This window comes from Phaseolus vulgaris, chromosome 4 (assembly GCF_000499845.2).
Source record: "Phaseolus vulgaris cultivar G19833 chromosome 4, P. vulgaris v2.0, whole genome shotgun sequence".
Taxonomy (NCBI): domain Eukaryota; kingdom Viridiplantae; phylum Streptophyta; class Magnoliopsida; order Fabales; family Fabaceae; genus Phaseolus; species Phaseolus vulgaris.
Window position 1 is genome coordinate 17,405,516 of NC_023756.2, and position 22,700 is coordinate 17,428,215.

Below are 22,700 nucleotides of genomic sequence, written 5' to 3' on the forward strand. Positions count from 1 at the left end.
AAGCACCTTAAAGCGCATTTAATTATAAAACGTCCAGCGCATTTAAGACGTTCAAACCGCTTGGGAGCATTTATAGTACCTTAAATGCTCGAAACGTAAACTGTGTTAAATAACTTTAATTACCTTGTACCTGACAAAATGACGTTTCTATTCTGACTTGGCTGTTGTACACGTGGAGGGCCTCACAGCGCCGTGACCCCATCTGGGGGTATTTCCTCGTGTGAGTCCTCCTACCTGGGAGTGCATCTGCGCAAGGGGTGACTTTCTGGGTGCCAACTCATGCCCCTAAACCTCTAGTCACTCACTTTGAGAGCGTATCTACCTTCCTCTCGTACCCTGCACCTGGCTGCCCCCGGGCGTGACCCCTCTTATGAGTCGTAACTATCCCAAGGGCGTCTCTGGGGCGACATGGGCACTTCACGAGTCAAATTGCTCTACACTGGCGCTATTACTATGGCCTTTAAGCCACCTTTCTCTTCTCTTTATTGCTACCCCGGGCTATCGGGGTTTGAGGCCTTACCACGGCGTCACTCCCTCCAAGGTCTTTCCTACCCATGGGTATCGGGGAGCAACACCGTGATTGCCTTGCTTTTGTGACATTTGACCTTGGCGACGCTCTAGCTAGGCGACGCCTTGACTTGGCAATGCCTTCACCTAGGCGACGCCTTACCTTGGCAACGCTTCCTCTCGGCGACGCCTCGCCTCGGTGATCCTTGCACTTGGCGTCTCCTCACCTAGGCGACGCCTTATGTTGACTTTCACCCCAACGTTGACTTTGTCAACGCCCGAATACGGGACAGTACACAAGCCCCCCAGTCTTAAGTTGAAAACTTGTCTTCAGCGCAAAGACTAAGGTCTCGCCCACGCCATCCACGTGTCACCCTGGTGACGTGTCATTCTTTGCTGACGTGACACTTATCGAACTATTGACGTGACATTCTCTGAACCATTGGGGTGCCCTTAATGGCTGATTGGACATCCTCTGAAACGGGGAAAGCAACCCCTTTTAGGGCCACGCTTAATCGCTTGCCATGTGGTTCATCATGCGGTCAGCCCCAAGAGTCTCTTGCGCTCCCAGTGAGCGCCTAATCCTGCGACACGTGGCATCATCGCACGGTCACAATCTGTTGCCCCTCGCGCTCCTCGTAACGTTTAAGTTACCCAAACTCCGCGCTCGAAACCACTGTTTCATCCACTTTCTCTGCCTTCTCGCACTGTTCATCTTCTCCGAATTTCTTCTCTCGCAATCTCTGCTTTTCGTGCTTCCGCTCACCACACCCTTCGACCCTTAAAGGTACGGTTTTTCCTACCCTTTGACGACTCCCTTTACTGCATGACTATAATGTATGGATGAACTGCCTGGGAATGTTTATGTTTCTGCATTTCTGTATTCTTTCGCTCCTCCGTTCTTCTCCGTTCTCTTCTCTTCCTTTCTGGGTTTCTTCGTGTGGGTGGCATTTTCTAGGGTTTTGTTCCCCTTTCTGCCTTGGCATCGCTTGTTAAACCCTTTTCCTTTCTTCTTTCTCCAGCTATTTATCCGCATCATGGTGCGCCTGAAACCAAGGTCCAGTTCTCCCCCCAAGACCGACTATAAGGCCCTCTATACATGGGCCCCTGACGATCTTTTAAATGAATGCACCACCCTGACGACCTTTCAGGACTTGGAGAACCACCGTGGTGACCCCCATTTGTACAATTTCAATGCCTTCTGCCACACCCACGATGCCCACATTTCCGTTCGTCCCGGCAGGCCAGGGGAACCTGTTTGTGTGGATGACAGACCCATGAGAGGGAACCCCTTCTTCTTCATGTATCAAAATGTATTTAAACGCGTTGGTGTACGCCTTCCGCTCACACCCTTCGAGAGGGAACTCCTCACGGAGATCAATACGGCCCCTGCCCAGTTACATCCCAATAGCTAGGCCTTTGTTCGGGCCTTTCAGATTCTTTGCGGATATCTAGGCGTCCTCCCTTCTGTGGACGTCTTTCTACACTTCTTCGAGGTGAAGAAGCAAGGGAAAAGCTTCTGGGTGAGCTTTTCTGGGATCGCTGGCAGGATCCTCCTTTCCCTCTTCCAGAACTCGTACAAAAGCTGGAAGGGAAAATTCTTCAGGGTGTGCTGTGCCAAACATGACCCCACAGCCTTGGACGGCTTCCCACTATACTGGACAGAGCATCCCAAGCTGCTCAAGGCCAAGGCCCTGGATGAGCTGTCCTCTGCTGATAGGGGGTGCGCAAGGCCTTGGCTGGCCTGGGGATCGTTTTCGACACGCTGAAGCTCATAGCGTGCGAGTACAACGCACACTCCCTGTCCACTTACTTTGGTAGGGAGGCTCCTCTCTTGTTGCCCTCTGTTATCTGTGTTTTACTGCATCATGCTTGCTCTGTTGGCCTCCTCCACCTGTTTTCCTCGGTGCTAAGTGCCTTATGTCTCGTTCATCTGCGCGCTTTGTGGATTTGTATAACTGCATTAGCCTTAACTTCTGTTATTTGGTTTGTCTGAATGTAGGATCGGTGATGGATGCTTCCAAGAGGATGGTCTTGGCGAAAGCACTGAAGGCTGTTCGTGCCACCAAGGCTGGCGCCTCCTCCGACCCTCCTGCTGACCCAAACCTCTCACTAACCTTGCCCTCACCAACACCGACCACTACCGAAGCCCCACTAGGCTCATCTTAACCACCCCCACGTAGCCCCTAACCACTTCAAACACCCGGCTCACCTCCGCCTATTGCCGCAGTCCCACTGGCTGTGGCTTCATCACCGGCTCCAACCCCCCTTGACAAAGGAAAAAGGGTTTTGGAGATCCTCTCCGATGATGAGGACTCTGATGGCGTGGTATCCTTCAAGAGGAGGAAGGCTGCGAGGGTTCCCTCCCTTCCAGCAGCATCACTTCCGGGAGGGGATTCCTTCAGGGACAGCCCCCCTAGTGCTACCTCTCCCCCTCCCACTATAGTCCAAGAAGAGAAAGGTGAAGGGGTTGAGTTTGCTCTGCCTCCCCCACCAGCAGAGGTTCCCGCCGATCCTGCCTCCGTTTCTGCCGCTCCCGATCTCATTGCTATTTCTCCTCCAATCATGCACCTGATGAGAGGCTTCCATGGGGGATTAAGGCCAGAAGGTTCCGACAGGAGAGAAGGAATGCCCTTCTACCTGGGAGCCTTCTTGGCCGTGGCCCTTGACTGGCGCGCCCAAGCTAGAAACGCAAACTTAAACACACAAGCCCTCCAGGCCCTGGAAGCAAGAGTGGCCGCTCTGTAGGAGGAGAAGAAAGCTCTGGGACGCCAAAACGAGGCCTACCAAGCTTCTCTGAAGTTGGCGCAAGAGGCCAAGGAAGAAGCTGAAAGGCAGCTGGGCGAGGCGATGGATTTTCAGGCCGACTTCTACGCTCGGGAAGTCACTCTCCAAGTTCAAATAACAGGCCTCCAGGACATGGTCGAAGCCTCCGAAGAGCTTCAGAAGGACTTGAAGGATCAATGTTGTGGGCAGGCTGAAAAACTGGAGCGGATGGAGGGGGAGATGGCTACCCAGGCCAAGACATTGGGCCTTCTCCAGGTTGACCATGACAAATTGCAGATCGAGGTCTGCCGGCTCCGAGTGGAGAAGGAGGCTCTGGAGAAACAAGTGGCTTCCGGGGGCTCCACCATCGAGGAGTTGGAGAAGTCTAAGAATGCTCTTATCGACGACATGGCGGGCACCTTCGAGGAGGGATTCAAAGAGGCTCTGGCCCAAGTCGTCTACGAGAATCCGGGGATCAACGTTTCTAACTGCGATTCCACCCACCATGTCGTTGATGGACGCGTCATGCCCCTTGAGTTGGATGATTGAAACGCTGATTCTCAACAGTCTCCTTTACCTTTGACGCTTTATTTTTGCTCTTGCCATCTTCTGTTGAACTTGTAAATTTTTCGGAGTATTTGCACTTTGTTGGGATAATAGGCTTTATATAGCCATTTCATACTCGTTCTTCATTTTTATGTGCTCCAATTGCTTTGCCTGTACTTTTACCCGTTTCACACGCTGTGTTGGGCGATCGTGTACGCCCGACACCTTACTTCTAACGTGTGCCTCGAAACCTGTTCCGCCTTCGTGTCTATGAGGCCTCTGCCTCGTGAAGGCGCTGGCAGCTGCAACGCAAAAGTTGAGACCTACTCTGGGTCTTAAACACTTGGGACAAGGTCACACGTCGATGCCCACACCCATGGAGAGGCCTGTCTAACAGCGCCGTATCGTCCATGGGGTGTCTCAAACACCAAGGCGATTTGTCCCTTGGTTCTTGGTGCCTGGAGACCACGCCTAAGGAGAGGCCTGCTACAGCAGCGCCGTATTGCCCTGAGGGTGTCTAGAAACGCCAAACACTGGGAAGGCTCGAAGCCCCCCAGGGGGTCGTTCCCTCCATGGTCTTTCCTTCCCATGGGTATCGGGGAACAACCCTGCCAGTGGTTCACTCAACATTTGGCGATCTCGTCTCCCTCCACAGTCTTTCCTACCTGTGGGTATCGGGTAGGCGACGCCGCTGGTGACCAGCTTTGACTTTCTTCGATTTCGTCTCCTTCCACAGTCTTTCTTACCTGTGGGTATCAGGGAGACGACGCCGCTGATAACTTATACTCGGCGTCTTATACTGGCGACGCCCTCGGCGTCTCATACGTGCGGCGCCATTGGTTCCTTATACTGGCGACGCCTGGTGCGATCGACCTGTTGACTTCGACCTTGGCGTCGGCTTTGACTTCGATTTTGGGTCAACGCTTGGGGATAGCGGAGAGCTCAGGGTTTCGCCCGCGCCATCCACGTGGCCTCTCCCGTACGGCAGATGGGACGTTGCCTCACTTGACTTGATCCTGACATTTTCTGAGCTTCTGACAAGATGCTCCTATTCTCGACGGCGCATCGTACCCTTGGGCATTCTGTCGATGTGACGGTCTCCGAAAATCAACCAGAGGCGCCGGGATCATCCTCCCATCGTTTGACACGTGGCTTGATCGCACGGTGCTCCCATTTCCGTCGCTTGGCGCTCTAACCGCAATATTTAGATCTTCAGGAACCCATATCTGCGTTTATCATCCCTGTGTTTCGCACCCTCCTTGAACTGCTACGCAGTGTTCCTTCTGCATTCCTCCTAGTTGGCGCTTTTACCTCCCGTATTCCTAACGCGCCCTTCTTCCTTGAACTCCCTGCTCTTTGCTCACCTCTCGTAGCGCCATGTCTTCCCACATTCCTCCCCCTAGGGTTAACCCCAAGGACCTGTATGCATGGGCCTCGCGCGAGCTCCTTGACGAGTGCTCATGCTTGCTTTCTACCAGGGCCATAAAGGAACACAAAGGGGATTCGTGTTCCTACGATCATCGTGCATTCACTAGGAGGCATGATGATGACATTGCCGTACTCCCTTGCACCTTGGGGGAGCCGGTGTGCGGGGACGAGCGAGCCAACGACGGGGTCCTCTTCTTTTACTTCTATCAAGTGGTATTCAAGAGCATCGGCGTGCGCCTGCCCTTCTCCAGGTTCAAGAGGGAACTATTGATGGAGATTAATGCTGCTCCGGCCCAGTTGTATCCTAATAGCTGGGCTTTCGTCAAGGCCTTTGACATACTCTTTGGCTTTCTGGGGTGTGCACCCTCGGTTGATATCTTCCTTCACTTCTTTAAGGTGAAGAGGCAAAGGAACAACCTCTGGGTGACCTTCAGTAACGTCCCCGGCAGGGTTCTCCTGACCCCCTTCCAAAACTCCTTCACTGGGTGGAAGGGTAGGTTTTTCAAAGTCTGTTGCTCTGATCTCGTGCCTTCCGCCCTAGATGGTTTTCCACTGTACTGGGTGAGGGAGACGAGAGCCCTAAAGTCCAAACCCTTCAAGAAACTAACCCTGAACGACCAGGTGGTTTGCCGGATCCTGGCTGAGGCGGGGGGTTTTGACTCCGCCACTTTGATCAGTTTGGAGTTTAACGCCGGGACCCTAGAGAAGTATATATGTACGAGTGACTGCCTTAAAAACTTCCGCTTTTGATGCTTTCTAAGTCTTTGCATGTTTTTCCTCGTGGTGTCTTTACCATGTTCGTTTCCCTTGGTGCAGGTTCGAAGATAAACCAGCAGCGGAGGTCACAGCTTACCCGGGCGCTGAGGGAGCTTCGTCCTCCTCCCATCCCAACTCCGAAGGCCACTGAAAAGTGGTCATGTTTGTACTTTTTCTTTGAGCATAGAGCATGTACCTGTTCGCCTCATTTGTCTCATTGACCTTTATCTCGAACTCTATTTGTAATATTAACTCTTTGGTGTCATGTTTTTTGCTTTCTGTAACGCCGCTTTATTTTTGCACACCCTCGCCTGCATTCGCTTCTTTTAACATACTATCCATGCTCCCCCGTTATGTTTACTAGGCGACGACCTACCTAGGCGACACTTCCTCTTGGCGACGCCTGCATCTGGCGACGCCTACTCTGTGGGCGACGCTTGCATCTGGCGACGCCTGCTCTTGGCGACGCGTATGCTTGGCGACGCTTCCACTTGGCGACGCCTGTCGCCTATTTCGAATCTGTCTTTCATCTTGATCCTGCCGACAACTAGAACGTGGAGGAATCGCTTCGTAGCACTCTCTGCCCCGTCTACGCGACTATGTTATCTGCAAAATCACCCTCAGAACCTTCTCTAGGATCTCCAAACGCGACCTGCAAAACACACAGACGGCGCCTCTAGCGGCCGTTTGCACTCCGACGATCAAGTTAGATCACAGAACCACCAATGAGAAAAACTAGTAGTGTGTGTGAAAACTCTTGCTCTTTTTTTTTTTCTCTCTCCCTCTGAATCTCACCCTGATTCTCTTTTATGCCTCTCTCTGTATCTGGGCCTAACAGAATTATGTTATGCCCCTCTGGCATGTGTCAGAACCCTGTTATGCTTTTCAGAGACAACGTACCTCCAGAATCAGTAGAGTGTGAGTGTCTGTGCGTGTCCGCGCGTCTCTGCGCTTGGCTGCGCTTGTCTGTACCTTTTAGCGGTACGGAGTGCACCTTTATCTGGACCGCGCCCTTCTCAGATGATGACACGTGGAGGCATGCGACTCACATCTGACCCTACACGTGCCACTACTTGAAGGGCTCTAGCGCTTCTCTTTGTGTACTAAGTTATTCCCTTGCGGAGTAACTTAGCATATTTCTTCCATCTGGGTAAATCGCATACTCTCAGGAGAACGCCAGGTGTGGCTGGTCTAGGCACACTCACCAAGCGTTGCTCTCTGCGTAGACGGCTTACCCTTCACGCACGTAATGGGTTGAGGGAATCACCAATCACTGATCGGTTTACTAGCTCCCTCAGGCCACTCTCGTGCGCGATTCCCTGAGATGTGCTCATGCGAGGTCCATGTGTAACGCTCTCGCTGGGAACCTCAGTCCCAGTTTAACTGCGTGTAACACGAGACCCCGATGACCATGCACCCGATGACTGATCAGTGCTCTATTGCTTCTCGCGTTCTGCCCCCAAGCGTTCATCTGGGGACTGGTCTGTTGGTGACCACTTGGTTACTGACCACCGATCACCGTTCTGGGTGATCTGTCCCCTGACCTCTCTGCCGCCTGATCTGTCGGTGGTCACTTGGTTACTGACCCCCGATCACCGCTCTTGGCGATCGCCTCCCTGATCTCTCTGTCACCTGGTCCACGTGTCACCCTGCGAGTGGTCCACGTGGTTCTCTGCTGCTGACGTCATCGACTACCGATGACCGATCGGATCACATCTTTATAGCCCTTGGCCTTGCACTTCGAGTGGAAAGAAGATGAAAACCAAGGCAAATCTTTCTTGAACTTCTCTTTCTTTTATTTGGGTGACCTCGTTAAAAAACCCCCGAGAGGGTAAAAGAGTGTCCCCTATAATAAAATTGTTACATGGCTGTTTACATAAGTCAACTAAAATAAAACTTCTAGTTGGCTGCATTCCAGCTGCGCGGAATGGGACCCCCTTCCAAAGTCTCTAGGTTGTACGAACCATTGCCCTTAGCCTCGGTAACTCTAAAGGGTCTGGTCCACTTGGGAGACAGCTTATTCTCTAGCTCATAGGGGTGAGCCTTCCTCATAACTAGGTCGCCAATCTGGAACTGCCGTGGCTTCACCTTAGAGCTATATTGTCACTCTACTCTTCTTTTTACTGCTTCGGCCTTTATTCTGGCTTCCTCCCTAGCTTCGTCTAGTAGGTCCAAGTTCACCCGCCTTTCTTCGTTGGATTCCTCAGCCACGAAATTTTGGAAGCGTGGCGAGCTTTCATGTATCTCGACCGAGATCATCGCATCCGACCCATACACTAAGCTGAAAGGCGTCTCCCTGGTGGAAGATTGGGGCATGGTGTGGTATGCCCATACGATCCTTGGCACTTCCTCTGCCCACGCTCCTTTGGCCTTTTCTAGCCTTCTCTTGAGCCCTCTCAGCAAAACTCTATTCGCTGACTCTACCTGCCCGTTAGTTTGGGGTGTTCGACTGATGCAAACACTTGTTTGATGCCTACCTCTGCACACAGGTTTCTCAACTGTTGGCTGGCGAACTGAGTTCCATTGTCGGATACCAGCCGCCTAGGTACACAAAAGCGGCACACAATGTTCTTCCAAACAAAGTGTTGCACCTTGTGCGCAGTAATCTGGGCCACGGGCTCCGCCTCTATCCACTTGGTGAAGTATTCAATGGCCACAATCAAGTACTTCATCTGCCTTATCGCCAATGGGAATGGACCTAGGATGTCGATCCCCCACGTATGGAAAGGCCACGGGCTGTATATGGATCGTAGCTCTTCTGGCGGCGCCTTGTGCCAGTCAGCGTGTTTTTGACATTGCTTGCAACGCTGGGCGTGTCGCACGCAATCTTCCTTTACTGTTGGCCAATAGAAACCTGCGCGTACCACCTTAGAGGCTAAAGACCTTCCCCCTATGTGACTCCCACAAATGCCTTCGTGGAGCTCCGCCATTATTCTGGTAAACTCGTCGCCGCTTACGCACGTTAAGATGAGGTGGGTGAACCCGTGCCTGAACAATACTCCGTCCACTAGAGTGTATCTTGCAGCATTGCTCTTAACCTTCTTACCCTCTTCAGGCTCCGCTGGGAGAGCCCCATCCGCCAGATACCGCCTGTATGGCGTCATCCAGGTGTCTCCCACGGCTAAAGCACATATCTGCGCGTGCCTTCCTCCTTCGGGCGTGTCCGCGTATATGTTAATGTGGGGTGTCTTCACCATATCTTGAGTCAAAGAACGATGACTCCTTGGCCTCCCTCTCGCTGTACAAATATGGAGGACGTCCACCCTGTTATCTTCCACGAATTTACGCGGAGCTTTGAGTCTCTCTTAGATTACTGTCCTCTGTCTACCCCCCTTGCTTGAGCAGGCTAGCTTGGCAAGCAGGTCAGCTCTGGCATTCTGCTCCCTCGGGACATGTACTAGCTCAAGAGCACTAAATGCTCCCTTCAGCAGTTGGACGTATTTCAGATACGCTGCCATCTGCGGGTCTTTTGCTTGAAACTCGCCTGATACTTGTCCCGTAATCAGCTGAGAATCGCTTTTCACCAAGAGGTTCTGCGCGCCCATCTCCTTAGCCAGAAGCATCCCTGCAACCAGAGCTTCGTACTCAGCTTGATTATTACTTGCCTTAAAGGCGAAGCGTAGAGCTTGCTCGATCAGCACGCCATTGGGTCCCTCCAAGACTATCCCCGCGCCACTTCCTTGTTGGTTGGAAGAGCCGTCGACCGAGAGCAACCACTGCGAACCTGCCTCCACCTCTTGTTCGCCCCCGGGCGAGAGTTTTGCCACGAAATCTGCATATACCTGCCCTTTGATGGATCCTCTGGGCTCATACTGGATATCAAACTCTGACAACTCCACCGCCCAGCGCACCATCCTTCCCGCTACGTCAGGTTTCTGCAATACCTTTTGTATAGGGAGGTTCGTCATCACCACCACTGTAAAGTTGTGGAAGTAATGGCGGAGCCTCCTGACCGAAAATACCACGGCCAACGCTGGCTTCTCCAGCGCCTGGTATCTCGTCTTCGCGCCTTGTAAGGCCTTGCTCACAAAATAGATGGGCTTTTGAATCTGGTCCTGCTCCTGGACCAGTACAGAGCTGATATCTCGCTCTGTCACCGCGAAGTACAGCCGGAGGGGCACGCCCGCTACTGGTTTGCAAAGGACTGGTGGCGTCGCCAAATAGTCTTTCAACTTCATGAAGGCCGCTTCGCATTCGTCAGTCCACGTGAAGCGACTATTTCTTTAAAGGCACTGCAAATACGGGTGCTCTTTCTCTCCTCCAGCAGAGAAACACCTTGATAGTGTCGCCATACGCCCCGTCAGCTGCTGCACTTCCTTCACTGACGTCGGGCTTCGCATGGCGATGATTGCTGCGCATTTATCGGGGTTCGCCTCTATTCCCCTCTCCATGAGCATGAAACCTAGGAACTTACCGGCTTCTACCCCGAAGACACACTTCTCGGGGTTTAGCTTGAGGCGGTACTTGGATATAGTGACGAACAACTCCTCTAGGTCCGCCACGTGTTGTGCCCTATCCTTCGACGCTACTACCATATCATCCACGTAGGCGTACACATTCCTCCCTAACATGGGCGCTATGACCTTGTCCATCAGCCTTTGGTAGGTGGCGCCTGCGTTTTTCATCCCAAAAGGCATCACCTTGTAACAGTAACTGCTGGTCTCCGTCATGAACGCAGTTTTACTCTCATCTCTCGGGTACATTTTGATCTGGTTGTACCTCGAGAATGCATCCAAAAAGCTAAGCACATTGCAACCGGAGGCGCTGTCCACCAACGCGTCGATGTTGGGCAGTGGGTACGAGTCCTTCAGGCACGCTTTATTCAAGTCTGTGAAGTCCACGCACATCCTCCACTTCCCGTTCGCCTTCTTCACCAGGACGACGTTGGCCAGCCATTCAGGGTACTGAATCTCCCTGATGTGATCAGCACTCAGCAGCTTCTGCGTTTCTTCCCTTACCACCAGCTGCCTCTCTTCATTAAACTTTCTCCTTCTTTAGCGCACGAGGCGGACCGTGGCGTCCATGCTAAGGTGATGACATAGGAAATCAGGGTCGATGCCGGGCATATCCGAGGCAGACCATGCGAAAGCATCTAAGTGGCGAGAAATCACCTCTGCCACCTCCTCCTGCTCCTCTTGGCTCAGCAAACGCCCTAGCTTAAACGTTTTGCCGCCAATCTCCCTCTCCACCACGTTAGCCGCCTGCTGATCCCTGCTATTATCCTTAACGGGCGCCGCGTCGTCAGGGCCCTCCTCCATGAGTGTGTCTGCCTCGGGCGTCACCCCCACGAGTGTGGCCTCGTCAGGCGTTGACCCCGCGGGCGTCGCCTCAATCATTGTCGTGTCTGCACTTGGTGGACGCTCAAACACCATGAACACGCCCCTCTTTGTTTTCAGGCTATTCTCATAACATTTGCGCGCTTCCTCCTGGTCCGACTTTATGACTATTACCTTGCCGCTGAGGTCTGGCACCTTCATCTTCATATGGCGCGTGGAGGCTACTGCATTCAGCCTATTCAATGCCCGTCTGCCCAACAAGATGTTGTAGGCAGAGTTGGCGTTTACGACCAAGTACCGGATGCTTTCGGTACGCGAGGCCTCTCCATCTATGAACGTTGTCCTCAGCTCCAAGTAGCCTCGGACTTCCACCTGGTTATCCGCGAACCCATATAGGCATCCTGTGTAGGGCCTCAAAAGGTCGGGAGACAACCGCAACTTGTTGAATGTCGACCAGAACATGACGTCTGCTGAACTCCCCTGGTCGACTAGAACCCTGTGCACCTTTCGGCCCGCCGTGACAACTGAAATGACCACGAGGTCATTGTCGTGTGGCACGACATCTCGCAGATCCGCCCTCGTGAACACGAGGTCCGACTCCCACGGATCACCTGATTTTCTTTCCTCCATTGAGTTGACCCCCCTTGCGTATTTCTTTCGCTGGGAGGCGGTGGTCCTCCGCCGGAAAAGCCTCCAGCAATGGTGTGAACCTCGTCGAGAACAGGCATCTCGTGTGGTTGTTCTTCCGCTGGCGTCGGCAGGGCGGCGGTCGTGGCAGGTTCCGCGACATAATCCTTCAGAAACCCGCTTCTCACCCGCTCATCTAGCTGGTAACCCAGCGACAGGCAGTTATCGATGTGATGACCGAGAGCCTCGTGGAACTCGCACCAAGAGTCTTTCCGAGGCCCTAACACCTTATCAGTCTTCGCCGGTCGCCTCAACCTCTCGGCTATATTAGGTACGGCGATCAGGTCCTTCAACTCCACCACAAAGTTGTATCTCGCCGGCCTTGCCCTCTCTCTGGCCGGGCGATCGCCTCCTGCTGGACCCCAGGGCTGGGGTTTTCTGGCCTCATAGGGGCGTCTCCCCTCTGGCTTCTTCCTCCCCGTCGTGGTCTCATTGACCCTGACGGGCTGATCCCGCGTCTGCGCCCTCGGGCGTGAGGGCACGACGCTGGTTCGCTTCTCGCACACCTCTCCTTCGGAGGCGATATGTTCCACCGCCCAACGTCGTATTTCAGCAAAGGTCCTTGGGCGATTGCGAATAATAGATTCGCAAAAAGGGCCGGCACACACGCCTTTCCTGAAGGCATACACAATCATAGGCTCCTCCAAAGTACCAACTTTTACTACTTGGGCCCCGAAGCGGTTGATGTATTCTTTTAGGGTTTCCCCTTGATACTGTTTACATCAAACAGGTCGTAGGAAACTTGCGACGGGGCCTTGTTCTCCAGGTATTGCTCCCTAAACAGCTGCGACAACTGCCAAAAGGAGGTGATATGGCCATTTGGAAGGCTGATGAACCAATCCATTGCCATCCCTGTCAACGTGCTCATAAAGAGCTTGCACCTTGCGGCATCGGAGCCGCCTACCAATACCATCTGCGTGTGGAATGCAGTGAGATGCGCCTCGGGGTCCTCCATCCCGGTAAAGATCACCTTGGGCCCCGCGAACGTGTTGGGGATCGCCGCATCCAGAATCTCCTGCGAGAAGGGTGTGGAAAACTCCCTTGGTGGGGTGAGACGCTCGGTCTCATCTTGTTCGCGTTTCCCTTGGTTATAGTTCAAATCCCGGTGCAACTCTTCATTCACCCGATGGAGCTCTTCGTTTCTCGCGCGCGAGACTGCGAGGTCCGCCTGAATGCGTTTCTGTTCTATCCTCGACTCCGCCATCTCATCCTGCAGTCCCCGCATCATTTCCAGTACCTGCTGCATAGACATTTCCACACTCGCCGCGCGTGCGGTACCTTGTCTAGTGGTAGCCCTCATTCTTCACTGTTTCCTCCAACTTCTGCCAACGTTATGGTGGCTCTGATAGATCTTCGTTGCTTGTGATGGGACTGATGTTTTAAATCGGCCCCACGGTGGGCGCCAAATGTTCCGGCCGGTTGACCTGGGATGTCTTTGTGCGCAACCTCACCCGTCAGCTAGGGACTCCTTCCCACTGGTTACCTGTGGATTCCTGCAAAGAAGGATAAAAGGGCGCCCTAGCGGCCGTTTGCACTCCGACGCTCAAGTCAGCTAGCAAGAAACACCAAAACTCTACACCTCCGTATCGGAGCACCGTGACTGGCACTCTGAAGGTGGTCTAATGAAACTGTGTACTGTGTATCTTTTCTCCCTCTGGCAAACAACCTCTCTTTCCCTAGTCCCTTGTCTGTCGTCTCATGACTCGAGCAAGCAACTAAAGTGTACTCTCGGAAAGTCTGCCAAAAGTTCGAACCCCGTTTCCAACATTCAAGGCGCTATTTAAACTACTCCCGCATTCAAAGCACCTTAAAGCGCATTTAATTATAAAACGTCCAACGCATTTAAGACGTTCAAACCGCTTGGGAGCATTTATAGTACCTTAAATGCTCGAAACGTAAACTGTGTTAAATAACTTTAATTACCTTGTACCTGACAAAATGACGTTTCTATTCTGACTTGGCTGTTGTACACGTGGAGGGCCTCACAGCGCCGTGACCCCATCTGGGGGTATTTCCTCGTGTGAGTCCTCCTACCTGGGAGTGCATCTACGCAAGGGGTGACTTTCTGGGTGCCAACTCATGCCCCAAACCTCTAGTCACTCACTTTGAGAGCGTATCTACCTTCCTCTCGTACCCTGCACCTGGCTGCCCCCGGGCGTGACCCCTCTTATGAGTCGTAACTATCCCAAGGGCGTCTCTGGGGCGACATGGGCACTTCACGAGTCAGATTGCTCTATACCGGCGCTATTATTATGGCCTTTAAGCCACCTTTCTCTTCTCTTTATTGCTACCCCGGGTTATCGGGGTTTGAGGCCTTCCCATGGCGTCACTCCCTCCAAGGTCTTTCCTACCCATGGGTATCGGGGAGCAACACCGTGATTGCCTTGCTTTTGTGACATTTGACCTTGGCGACGCCCTAGCTGGGCGACGCCTTGACTTGGCGATGCCTTCACCTAGGCGACACCTTACCTTGGCGACGCTTCATCTCGGCGACGCCCCGCCTCGGCGATGCTTGCACTTGGCGTCTCCTCACCTAGGCGACGCCTTATGTTGACTTTGACCCCGACGTTGACTTTGTCAACGCCCGGATACGGGACGGTACAGTTGTCAATATTCTGGAAATTTGTAACACAAAGATCATGGAGATTTCTTTTATTTTCCACAAATCCATCAAGTTTATCCACCATGTATCTCTCAAATGAAAACTTGAGGGAGTCACATCCCCTTGATGTTCAGCACTTGTTCTAGCATCAAAGTCAGTTGCAGGTTGTTCTTCATTCTGAACATTCATATCAGCATCTTGATCTTCTTCATCAAAATCAGCAGGCGCAGAACTTGAGGAACCACCATGATCACCATCTTTGCTTACCCATTTTCCATTGATCTTGGTGAAACCCATTTTGCTTAGTGAACCATTGTTCACTTCTTGTGTTGATTTCACCAACTCAAAAGTTTCATCCTCAAGATTCACTTCAAAATAGAGCAAAAATTTAGAAATTAAAACAGCATAGGGGTAATGGTAGTCACTTAACCTCATGGATTTTTGCATATACTCTTTGATGATATGAATCCAATTGATCTTGACTTTCTTCATAATGCAATAAATATAGAAAAGATCTTCTTCTGTTAATACAGAATGGCTGCTCCCCCTTGGAGTTAGAATCCAAGTGACAATGACAGCCAAGACTCTCTCATCTAATTTCAACCTCCAACTGAACAAGTTCTTACTTGAGCTTGTGGATTCTTCAAACAGCTTTTGTAATATTGAATCTTGTTGAAGTCTTCCACTACACCAATGTTTCCTTTATTAATTCTCAACCCAACATATTTCAAACAAATGGATTTTTTGGCTAAACACATGGGTAGAACTAAACGGATTTTTTTTTATTTGCTTGTCCAATATCATTCTGAACTCCTTCTAAGTTGTGTCATATCATTAAATTCAGTTGGTGTGGTACTTTTCAAATTTAATTTGTTTCTTGCTTTCTTTTCTTGACCTCTAAAATTGTTGGTGGATGAATTTCAATTGGTGCTTGTTAAGTGGAAATTGACTTGAGGTGAGTCTAGCTCTACTTAGTAGGTACTGTTTTGAAGAATTTAATTGTTAAATCATAAGAGGTTAAGGCAAGGAGCAACGGCTTTTATAATATTGAATCTTGTTGAAGTCTTCCACTACACCAATGTTTCCTTTATTAATTCTCAACCCAACATATTTCAAACCAGTTACAGCAGCCCATACATCATGAGTAATCTCCATGTCTACACTTTTAACATGTGAAACATGATTGTTTCCTTCAAACTTCAAGTTTGTGTAGAAGACCCGAATTAGATCTGGATATATGTTCCCCTTCATCTCCAAGAACCTCTTCAGCAGTTGTTCCTTGAGAAGCCTTCTCACATTGGCCAACTTTTGGCTTTTCAACCAATCAAAGGAGACAACTTTTGGATTGTTTATCACTTTTGTACTTGTTTCAAAGCGATACCTCTCAATCAATTCATTATCTCCTAAAAACCAGCCCTCAAGACGTCCTACTGACCTCACAACCCTAGTTTTAATCCTCTTTGATGTAGGAGAAGTGGAATCCATGAAAGTAGAATAAGAAAAAGGCACACACACAAGGAGAGAAAGAGATGTTGCAAGAGATGAGTCAATGGGTTGTTTTTGTGAAGGAAAACAGCTGCAGTAGATTTTATAGCAAAACAGAGACCTTTTTTGATCCTTTGGTGGTAGTGGATTTCAGTCTTCAAGGTAGAAAACTGGTCCAAGCTTTGAACAGAAAGTGTTAGCATAGAGCAAAAAAACACATGGTCAGTACATATGACTTTTGACTAGACATAAAGGCTCTTGAATTTCCAAGATATGAAATATATTCCTTTATGACAATATGTAACTTCCTCCAGAGCCAAAACATGCTTTCAAGACTGCTTTATTGACTTAAAGAATCATTAAATTTTGAATCTGCAAAGGATAGAATGCATAGAGAAATCAAATCAATTCTTCACAGTGCTGTCAGAGAAGAAACGATCGATTGTTTTTCTGCAACAGTTTAACAGATTGTGAATTCCAAGCATAAACTGAGAAAGGTTCAAAGGAAATGCAATTGCTCATTTGAAAAAGAAGAATTTAATCATGAATTAGTAATTGAAAAGCAAAGACAAGGAAGGTCTTATCCTTTTGTTATGAAGTTCCTTCAATGAGTCATTGTTTGTGATCAAGAGTGCTTCTTTTAGTTTTTGAAACAAATTGGACTGGTATCAACTTTTAATCCAGTTCCAGATACACTGCTTTTCTTCCAAAAGCTTGATCAGCTAACTCAGGACTTCACACTTTACTCAGTATCCCTGCATCATAAAAAGTTCAAGCAACAAGATTTGGTAACTTTACAAATGTGGGACCTTTTGATTTACCTTCATCATTTGAAAGTCACAACCTTTGGGAATCCATTTCATGAAATCTTTGGGAACAAAATATTTTCTTATTTTACAGAATCTGACTGAATAGCCTGTTTTCATGCAATAAAAGCATGTAACAACCGGTTGTTTCGACTTAACAATCGGTTGTTTTCCTGACAATTTTGAAAAATTCTTTGAAAACTTATCTTGCTTGTTCTGTGGATTAAAACCTAATCCAGCTTTTCCAAAAACACAATTTTGAGATGCCAAGACATTCTCAAAGTTGGATTTACCCTTTGAAAGCTTATCCACTGTTCTTACAAGATAATGAACTTTCTTTTCAAGATTTTCACAATTTTCACAAACAAGAGAGTCACACACATGAGAAGAGTTTTTGCAATGCTTTTCAAAATCATTTTTTTGATTTTTCTAGCTCTTCTTCAAGGGTCTTAACCCTCTTTTCAAGCCAATTGTTCAACCCTTTCAATCGATTGTTTGAGAGAACCAATCGGTTAGCTTCTTCATGAGTTTCTTGAAAAGCTTGAAGCAATTTACTATAATTTTTAGCACTTGGGGAAGCACGTGAACTTACACTGCTTGACTCATCATCTCCTTTTGCAATTAAGCATATGTTTGTTTTTTCATCTTCACTTGATGAGGAGCTTGATGAGGAAACTTCATTTTCATCCCAAGCAATATATGTTCTTCTTGTTTTTCCCTTCTTCTCCTTGTAGCTTGATTTTTTCATTGCTTTCTTTATTTGGGCAATCAGCTTTTATATGCCCTTGTTCACCACAACCAAAGCAGGTATAATTGTTAGAATTGAAATCACTTGTTTTATTGTTGCCATACCTTTCTTTGTTGGCTTCTTTAATGCGATTTCTCTTCAAGAATCTACTAAACTTTTTGGACAGCAAGCTAAGGTTTTCTTCTTCGCTTTCATCACTTGAATCTTGTTTTCTTTTCTGCTTGGCAGCTTTCAAGGCAATGCTTCTCACATGCTTGTCTTCATTTTCTTGAACATTGAGTCTATTCCTTTCTAACCATGTTCTCTAAGCTTACCAAACAATGAAGCCGTTGTCAAAGATGTCAAATCTTTTGATTCAGAAATTGTTGTTACCTTAGGTTGCCAAGATCTATCTAGGCACTTGAGAATCTTGATGTTTAGTTCTTCTTAATCAAAGGTTTTCTCAAGGCTCATTAGATGGTTGATGATGTGAGTGAACCTCTTTTGCACTTCAGCAATAGATTCTCCTTTAAGCATTCTGAACATCTCATACTCTTCACATCATTTGTTCCTTCATGGGTGATGATCCGATCGGTCATCGGTAGTCAATGACGTCAGCAGCAGAGAACCACGTGGACCACTCGCAGGGTGACACGTGGACCAGGTGACAGAGAGATCAGGGAGGCGATCGCCAAGAACGATGATCGGGGGGTCAGTAACCAAGTGACCACCGACAGATCAGGCGGCAGAGAGGTCAGGGGACAGATCACCCAGAACGGTGATCGGTGGTCAGTAGCCAAGTGGCCACCAACAGACCAGTTCCCAGACTAACGCCTGGGGGCAGAACGCGAGAAGCAATAGAGCACTGATCAGTCATCGGGTGCATGGTCATCGGGGGCCCGTGTTACACGCAGTTAAACTGGGATTGAGGTTCCCAGCGAGAGCGTTACGCATGGACCTCGCATGAGCACATCTCAGGAAATCGTGCACGAGAGTGGCCTGAGGGAACTAGTAAACCAATCAGTGATTGGTGATTCCCTCAACCCATTACGTGCGCGATACCGTGAAGGGTAAGCCGTTACGCAGAGGGCAACGCTTGGTGAGTGTGCCTAGACCAGCCACACCCGGCGTTCTCCTGAGAGTATGCGACTTACCCAGATGGAAGAAATATCCTAAGTTACTCCGCAAGGGAATAACTTAGGCGCACAAGGAGAAGCGCTAGAGCCCTTCCAGTAAGTGACACGTGTGTGGTTAGATGTGAGTTGCATGCCTCCACGTGTCATCATCTGAGAGGGGTGCGGTCCAGATAAAGGTGCACTCCGTACCACTAAGGGTACAGACAGGCGCAGCCAAGCGCAGAGACGCGCAGACACGCACAGACTCTCACACCCACACTCTACTGATTCTGGAGGTACATTGTCTCAGAAAAGCATAACAGGGTTCTGACACATGCCAGAAAAGCATAACAGAATTCTGTTAGGCCCAGAAACAGAAGGAGAGACATAAAATAGAATCAGGAAGAGATTGAGAGGATACGAGAAAAAGAGAGCAAGAGTTTTTCACACACACTACTAGTTTTTCTCATTTGGTGGTTCTGTGGTCTAACTTGATCGTCGGAGTGCAAACGGCCGCTAGAGGCGCCGTCTGTGTGTTTTGCAGGTCACGTTTGGAGATCCAAGAGAAGGTTCTGAGGGTGATTTTGCAGAGAACACAGTTGCGTAGACGGGACAGAGAGTGCTACAAAGCGATTCCTCCACGTTCGAGTTGTCGACAGGATCAGGTGACTTCCAAAGTGTCCCACATCTCCTTGGTCGATGAACATTGTGATATCCTAGAAAATTCATCCAAATTCAAAGCAGATGTTATGATATTCTTGGCAATACAATCAAACTTGGCCTTTTTATTTTCAGCATCAGTCGATTGGGACCAAGGTTTTTCAATAGAAGATCCGTCCTTTTCAAATTTAGGAATAAAAGGGCCATTTTCAATTGCATCCCAAATTCCGTTATTAAGAGATTCAACAAAGATTTTCATTCTAACTTTCCATAATTGATAATTCAAACCACAGAACAGAGGTGGTCTGTTAATTGAAGCACCCTCTCCAAAAGGTAGTTTTTCAGCCATTGAAAAAGATTTTAGGATTAAACTTGAGTATCTTTCAAGTACCAAGCTCTTGATGCCAATTTTTAGAATATATAGCTTTAAATGAGAGGTGGGTGAATTGTTTAAAGGGGGTTTCAAAAAAAATTTAGGCTAGAACAAAATCCTTTGTATGAAACTCAATCAAAAATTCAGTTAGCCAAGATATAAAACGCAAAACAGCAAAGCACCGGAAAAACAATCGGTTATTTATACCAGCAAATCAATAACAATTGAATTTAAATGAGTTGAAGGGAAAAAAGAGATACACAAGGAGTTTATACAAGTTCACTCTTAAACCAAAAGCTACATCCAGTCCCCAGAAGCCAGTAGGCAATCCACTAAGCAATCAATACAAATTACACACAAAACCACCAAAGAAGTGACCTTGAACCCTTCAAGAAACACACTTCCTTTGGCACAGCACACACCAAAAATGTTGATCTTGACAACCTCAAGAGCACACAATACTCCTTGGCTACAACACCAGAAATAACAAAGTGTGCCGACCAGTCCTCGGGTGTTGTTGACCACTAGTAATATTGGTGCCACGAAAGCAGGGTCCCACAAGCAACGTGGACCAGTATCTTGCAAAGCACGTGCTCCAAGGAACCAAAGAGTGGTCAGACATCGGTTACTAGGATGTACCGGTGTGCCACTAGACAGTGTGGAGAGGTCAGACATCGGGACCCGAATAGCAGAGCTGGGCCACGAGAGGTCGATCCTAGACCACACACTAGTTATCAGAAAGTGAGAAGCATAGGTTACGAGAGTCCATGTGTGTAGAGTGGATGACGCGTTTAGGCATAACACAAGTATAGAGCCATGGAAAGAGATGACCTGCGAGGGTCGCGTTCTAGGGATGAGCTGCATGCATGACATGTGAACAGTTAGGGCACTCCCAAAGGCAGGTGACCCCGGAGATCAGGTGCACGAGGAGGCACCCAGGTGGTCACCCCGTCAGAGGTTCCACTTCAGTTAGGGAACCCACGTGCTAGGTTATCCTAAGAGTAGGGTAACAACAGTGTTGGGCCCACCCCCTCAGAAAACCCATTTTTGGTAAAGTGGAAACCCTAGTTTCAGCCTATATAAAGGGAAGTAACAAACTTAGTAAGGTACGCTATTCTTTTGCGTCGCTTGACACATACAGTGACATGCAATATAGTTTTGGTGTTTCCTAACCCTAATATTGACTTGAGCGTCGGAATGCAAATGGCCTCAAGGGCGCCCTTTGTCTTTGTGTTTTCAGCCAAAAGGCACGTGTGAAGCGCAGGGATTTAGGACGTGAGAGTGACGTAGACACACGAAGGCATATTTGGTCAACCGACAGGAACATTTGGCGCCCACCGTGGGGCACGATACAAAACATTGTCCCACCAGCAAAAACCATACAGATCTAGGAGATGAGAAGTACGAGGAAGGGACCTGTTGCACCGAACAGGGGTGAAGGCCTCACCCTGCAACATGTTATGGAGAAGATGTCAGCCCTTCAGGAAGAGATGGTTGCATCGAGAGCGAACCAAGAACTCATCCAGGCTGACTTGGTGGTGTCGCGAGCAACGAGTGAGGAACTGTGTCATTAAAATGAGGAACTGCACAGGGATCTGCAAAATCGCGCAGACAAGCGTGAGGAAGAGGATCAAGAACCTGCGACGCCGCCCAGGGAGTTCCCAACGTCGTTCTCGCAAGAAATCATGGATGTCGTAATACCAGCCATGCTGGTAGTGCCCAAGGTGACCTTCACTGGTACAGAAGACCCGAAGGCCCATCTCACAGCTTTCCATACGCATATGATGCTAGTTAGGGGCCCCGATGTGGTAAGATGCAAGTTGTTCATGAGCACCCTGGTGGGAACAGCGATGGACTGGTTCATCAACCTCCCTGATGGCCATGTAACATCGTTCCCACAACTTACAAAGTTGTTCAGAGCACAATACATCGTGAATCGGGCTCCCCCGTCTATCTCTTATGATCTCTTTGACATAAGACAATATCAGGAAGAGTCTTTGAAGGAGTTCCTCCACCGCTTTGGAACGCAAGTAGTGAGGTTGAACCTCAAGGACGAAAGAATGATGGTGCACGTGTTCAAGAAGGGCATTGTGCCAGGCCCCTTCAGCGAGTCACTTATCTGAAATCACCCCAAGACCTTCTCCGAGATAAGGCGTCGCGCGGTGGCTTATATTGCGATGGAGAAAGAAGTTAACAAAGCGTATGTGCATGGTACCCACGCGCCCGCGTGCGGCTGGTCGCCCTCAAACCCTAAGGGTGCATGAGGCAACGATAGATAAGAAGACCCCCATGAAGCAGCAACCCTATCAACCGAGGAAGCCTCAACCCAGGGGGCGTGAGAGGGAGAACGTGCCACCAAGGCACAACTTCGTGGTAGAATTAAAGGACCTCATCGCTATCCCAAATATAGCGAAGAAGCTGAAGGTACCCCCCAAGACCGACAAGAGGCTCGGGCCCAACAAGAACGCCTGGTGTGAGTTCCACCAGACATTCGGTCATTCCATACGCAACTGCTTGGCACTGGGACACCAGCTAGATGAGTTAGTGAAGAACAGTCTCCTGAGGAATTACTTGCAAGAAAAGCAGGGGACCGAGGACGTGGCGGTGACAGGGGTGGCCCGGGGCACGAAGTCCCCATGCATGGTGAGATTCACACCATCGCGAGAGGTTTCTCGAGAGGAGGTTGTAATGCCTCTCAGCGAAGGAAATACACACGGGCGATGATGTCGGTAGAAGCACAAAGGACCGACGATGCTTTTGATGTCGACCTTGTCTTCACCAAGGCCGACCTTCAGGATGTTGTTCCCCATGACAACGACCCTGTGGTGATCTCAGTGGTAACCGCGGGAAGGAAGGTGCACCGTGTGCTAGTTGATTAGGGAAGGTCGGCAGACGTAATGTTCTGGACGACTTTCAACAAACTGCAACTGTCCCCTGACATGCTAAGGCCCTATGGTGGTTGTCTG

General features: G+C 49.4%; 2 protein-coding genes across 2 annotated transcripts; one reads left to right on the plus strand and one right to left on the minus strand.

Annotated features, from left to right (window-relative positions):
* Positions 1-9,308: 9,308 nt before the first annotated feature.
* Positions 9,309-9,857, minus strand: LOC137838392 (uncharacterized). The gene has a single exon (XM_068647636.1). It carries the CDS (start codon positions 9,855-9,857, stop codon positions 9,309-9,311), a length of 549 nt encoding a protein of 182 aa, XP_068503737.1.
* An 11,562-nt stretch (positions 9,858-21,419) lies between these two features.
* LOC137838393 (uncharacterized) lies at positions 21,420-21,857 on the plus strand. The gene has a single exon (XM_068647637.1). The coding sequence runs from the start codon at positions 21,420-21,422 to the stop codon at positions 21,855-21,857; it is 438 nt and encodes a 145-aa protein (XP_068503738.1).
* The last annotated feature ends 843 nt before the right edge of the window (positions 21,858-22,700 follow it).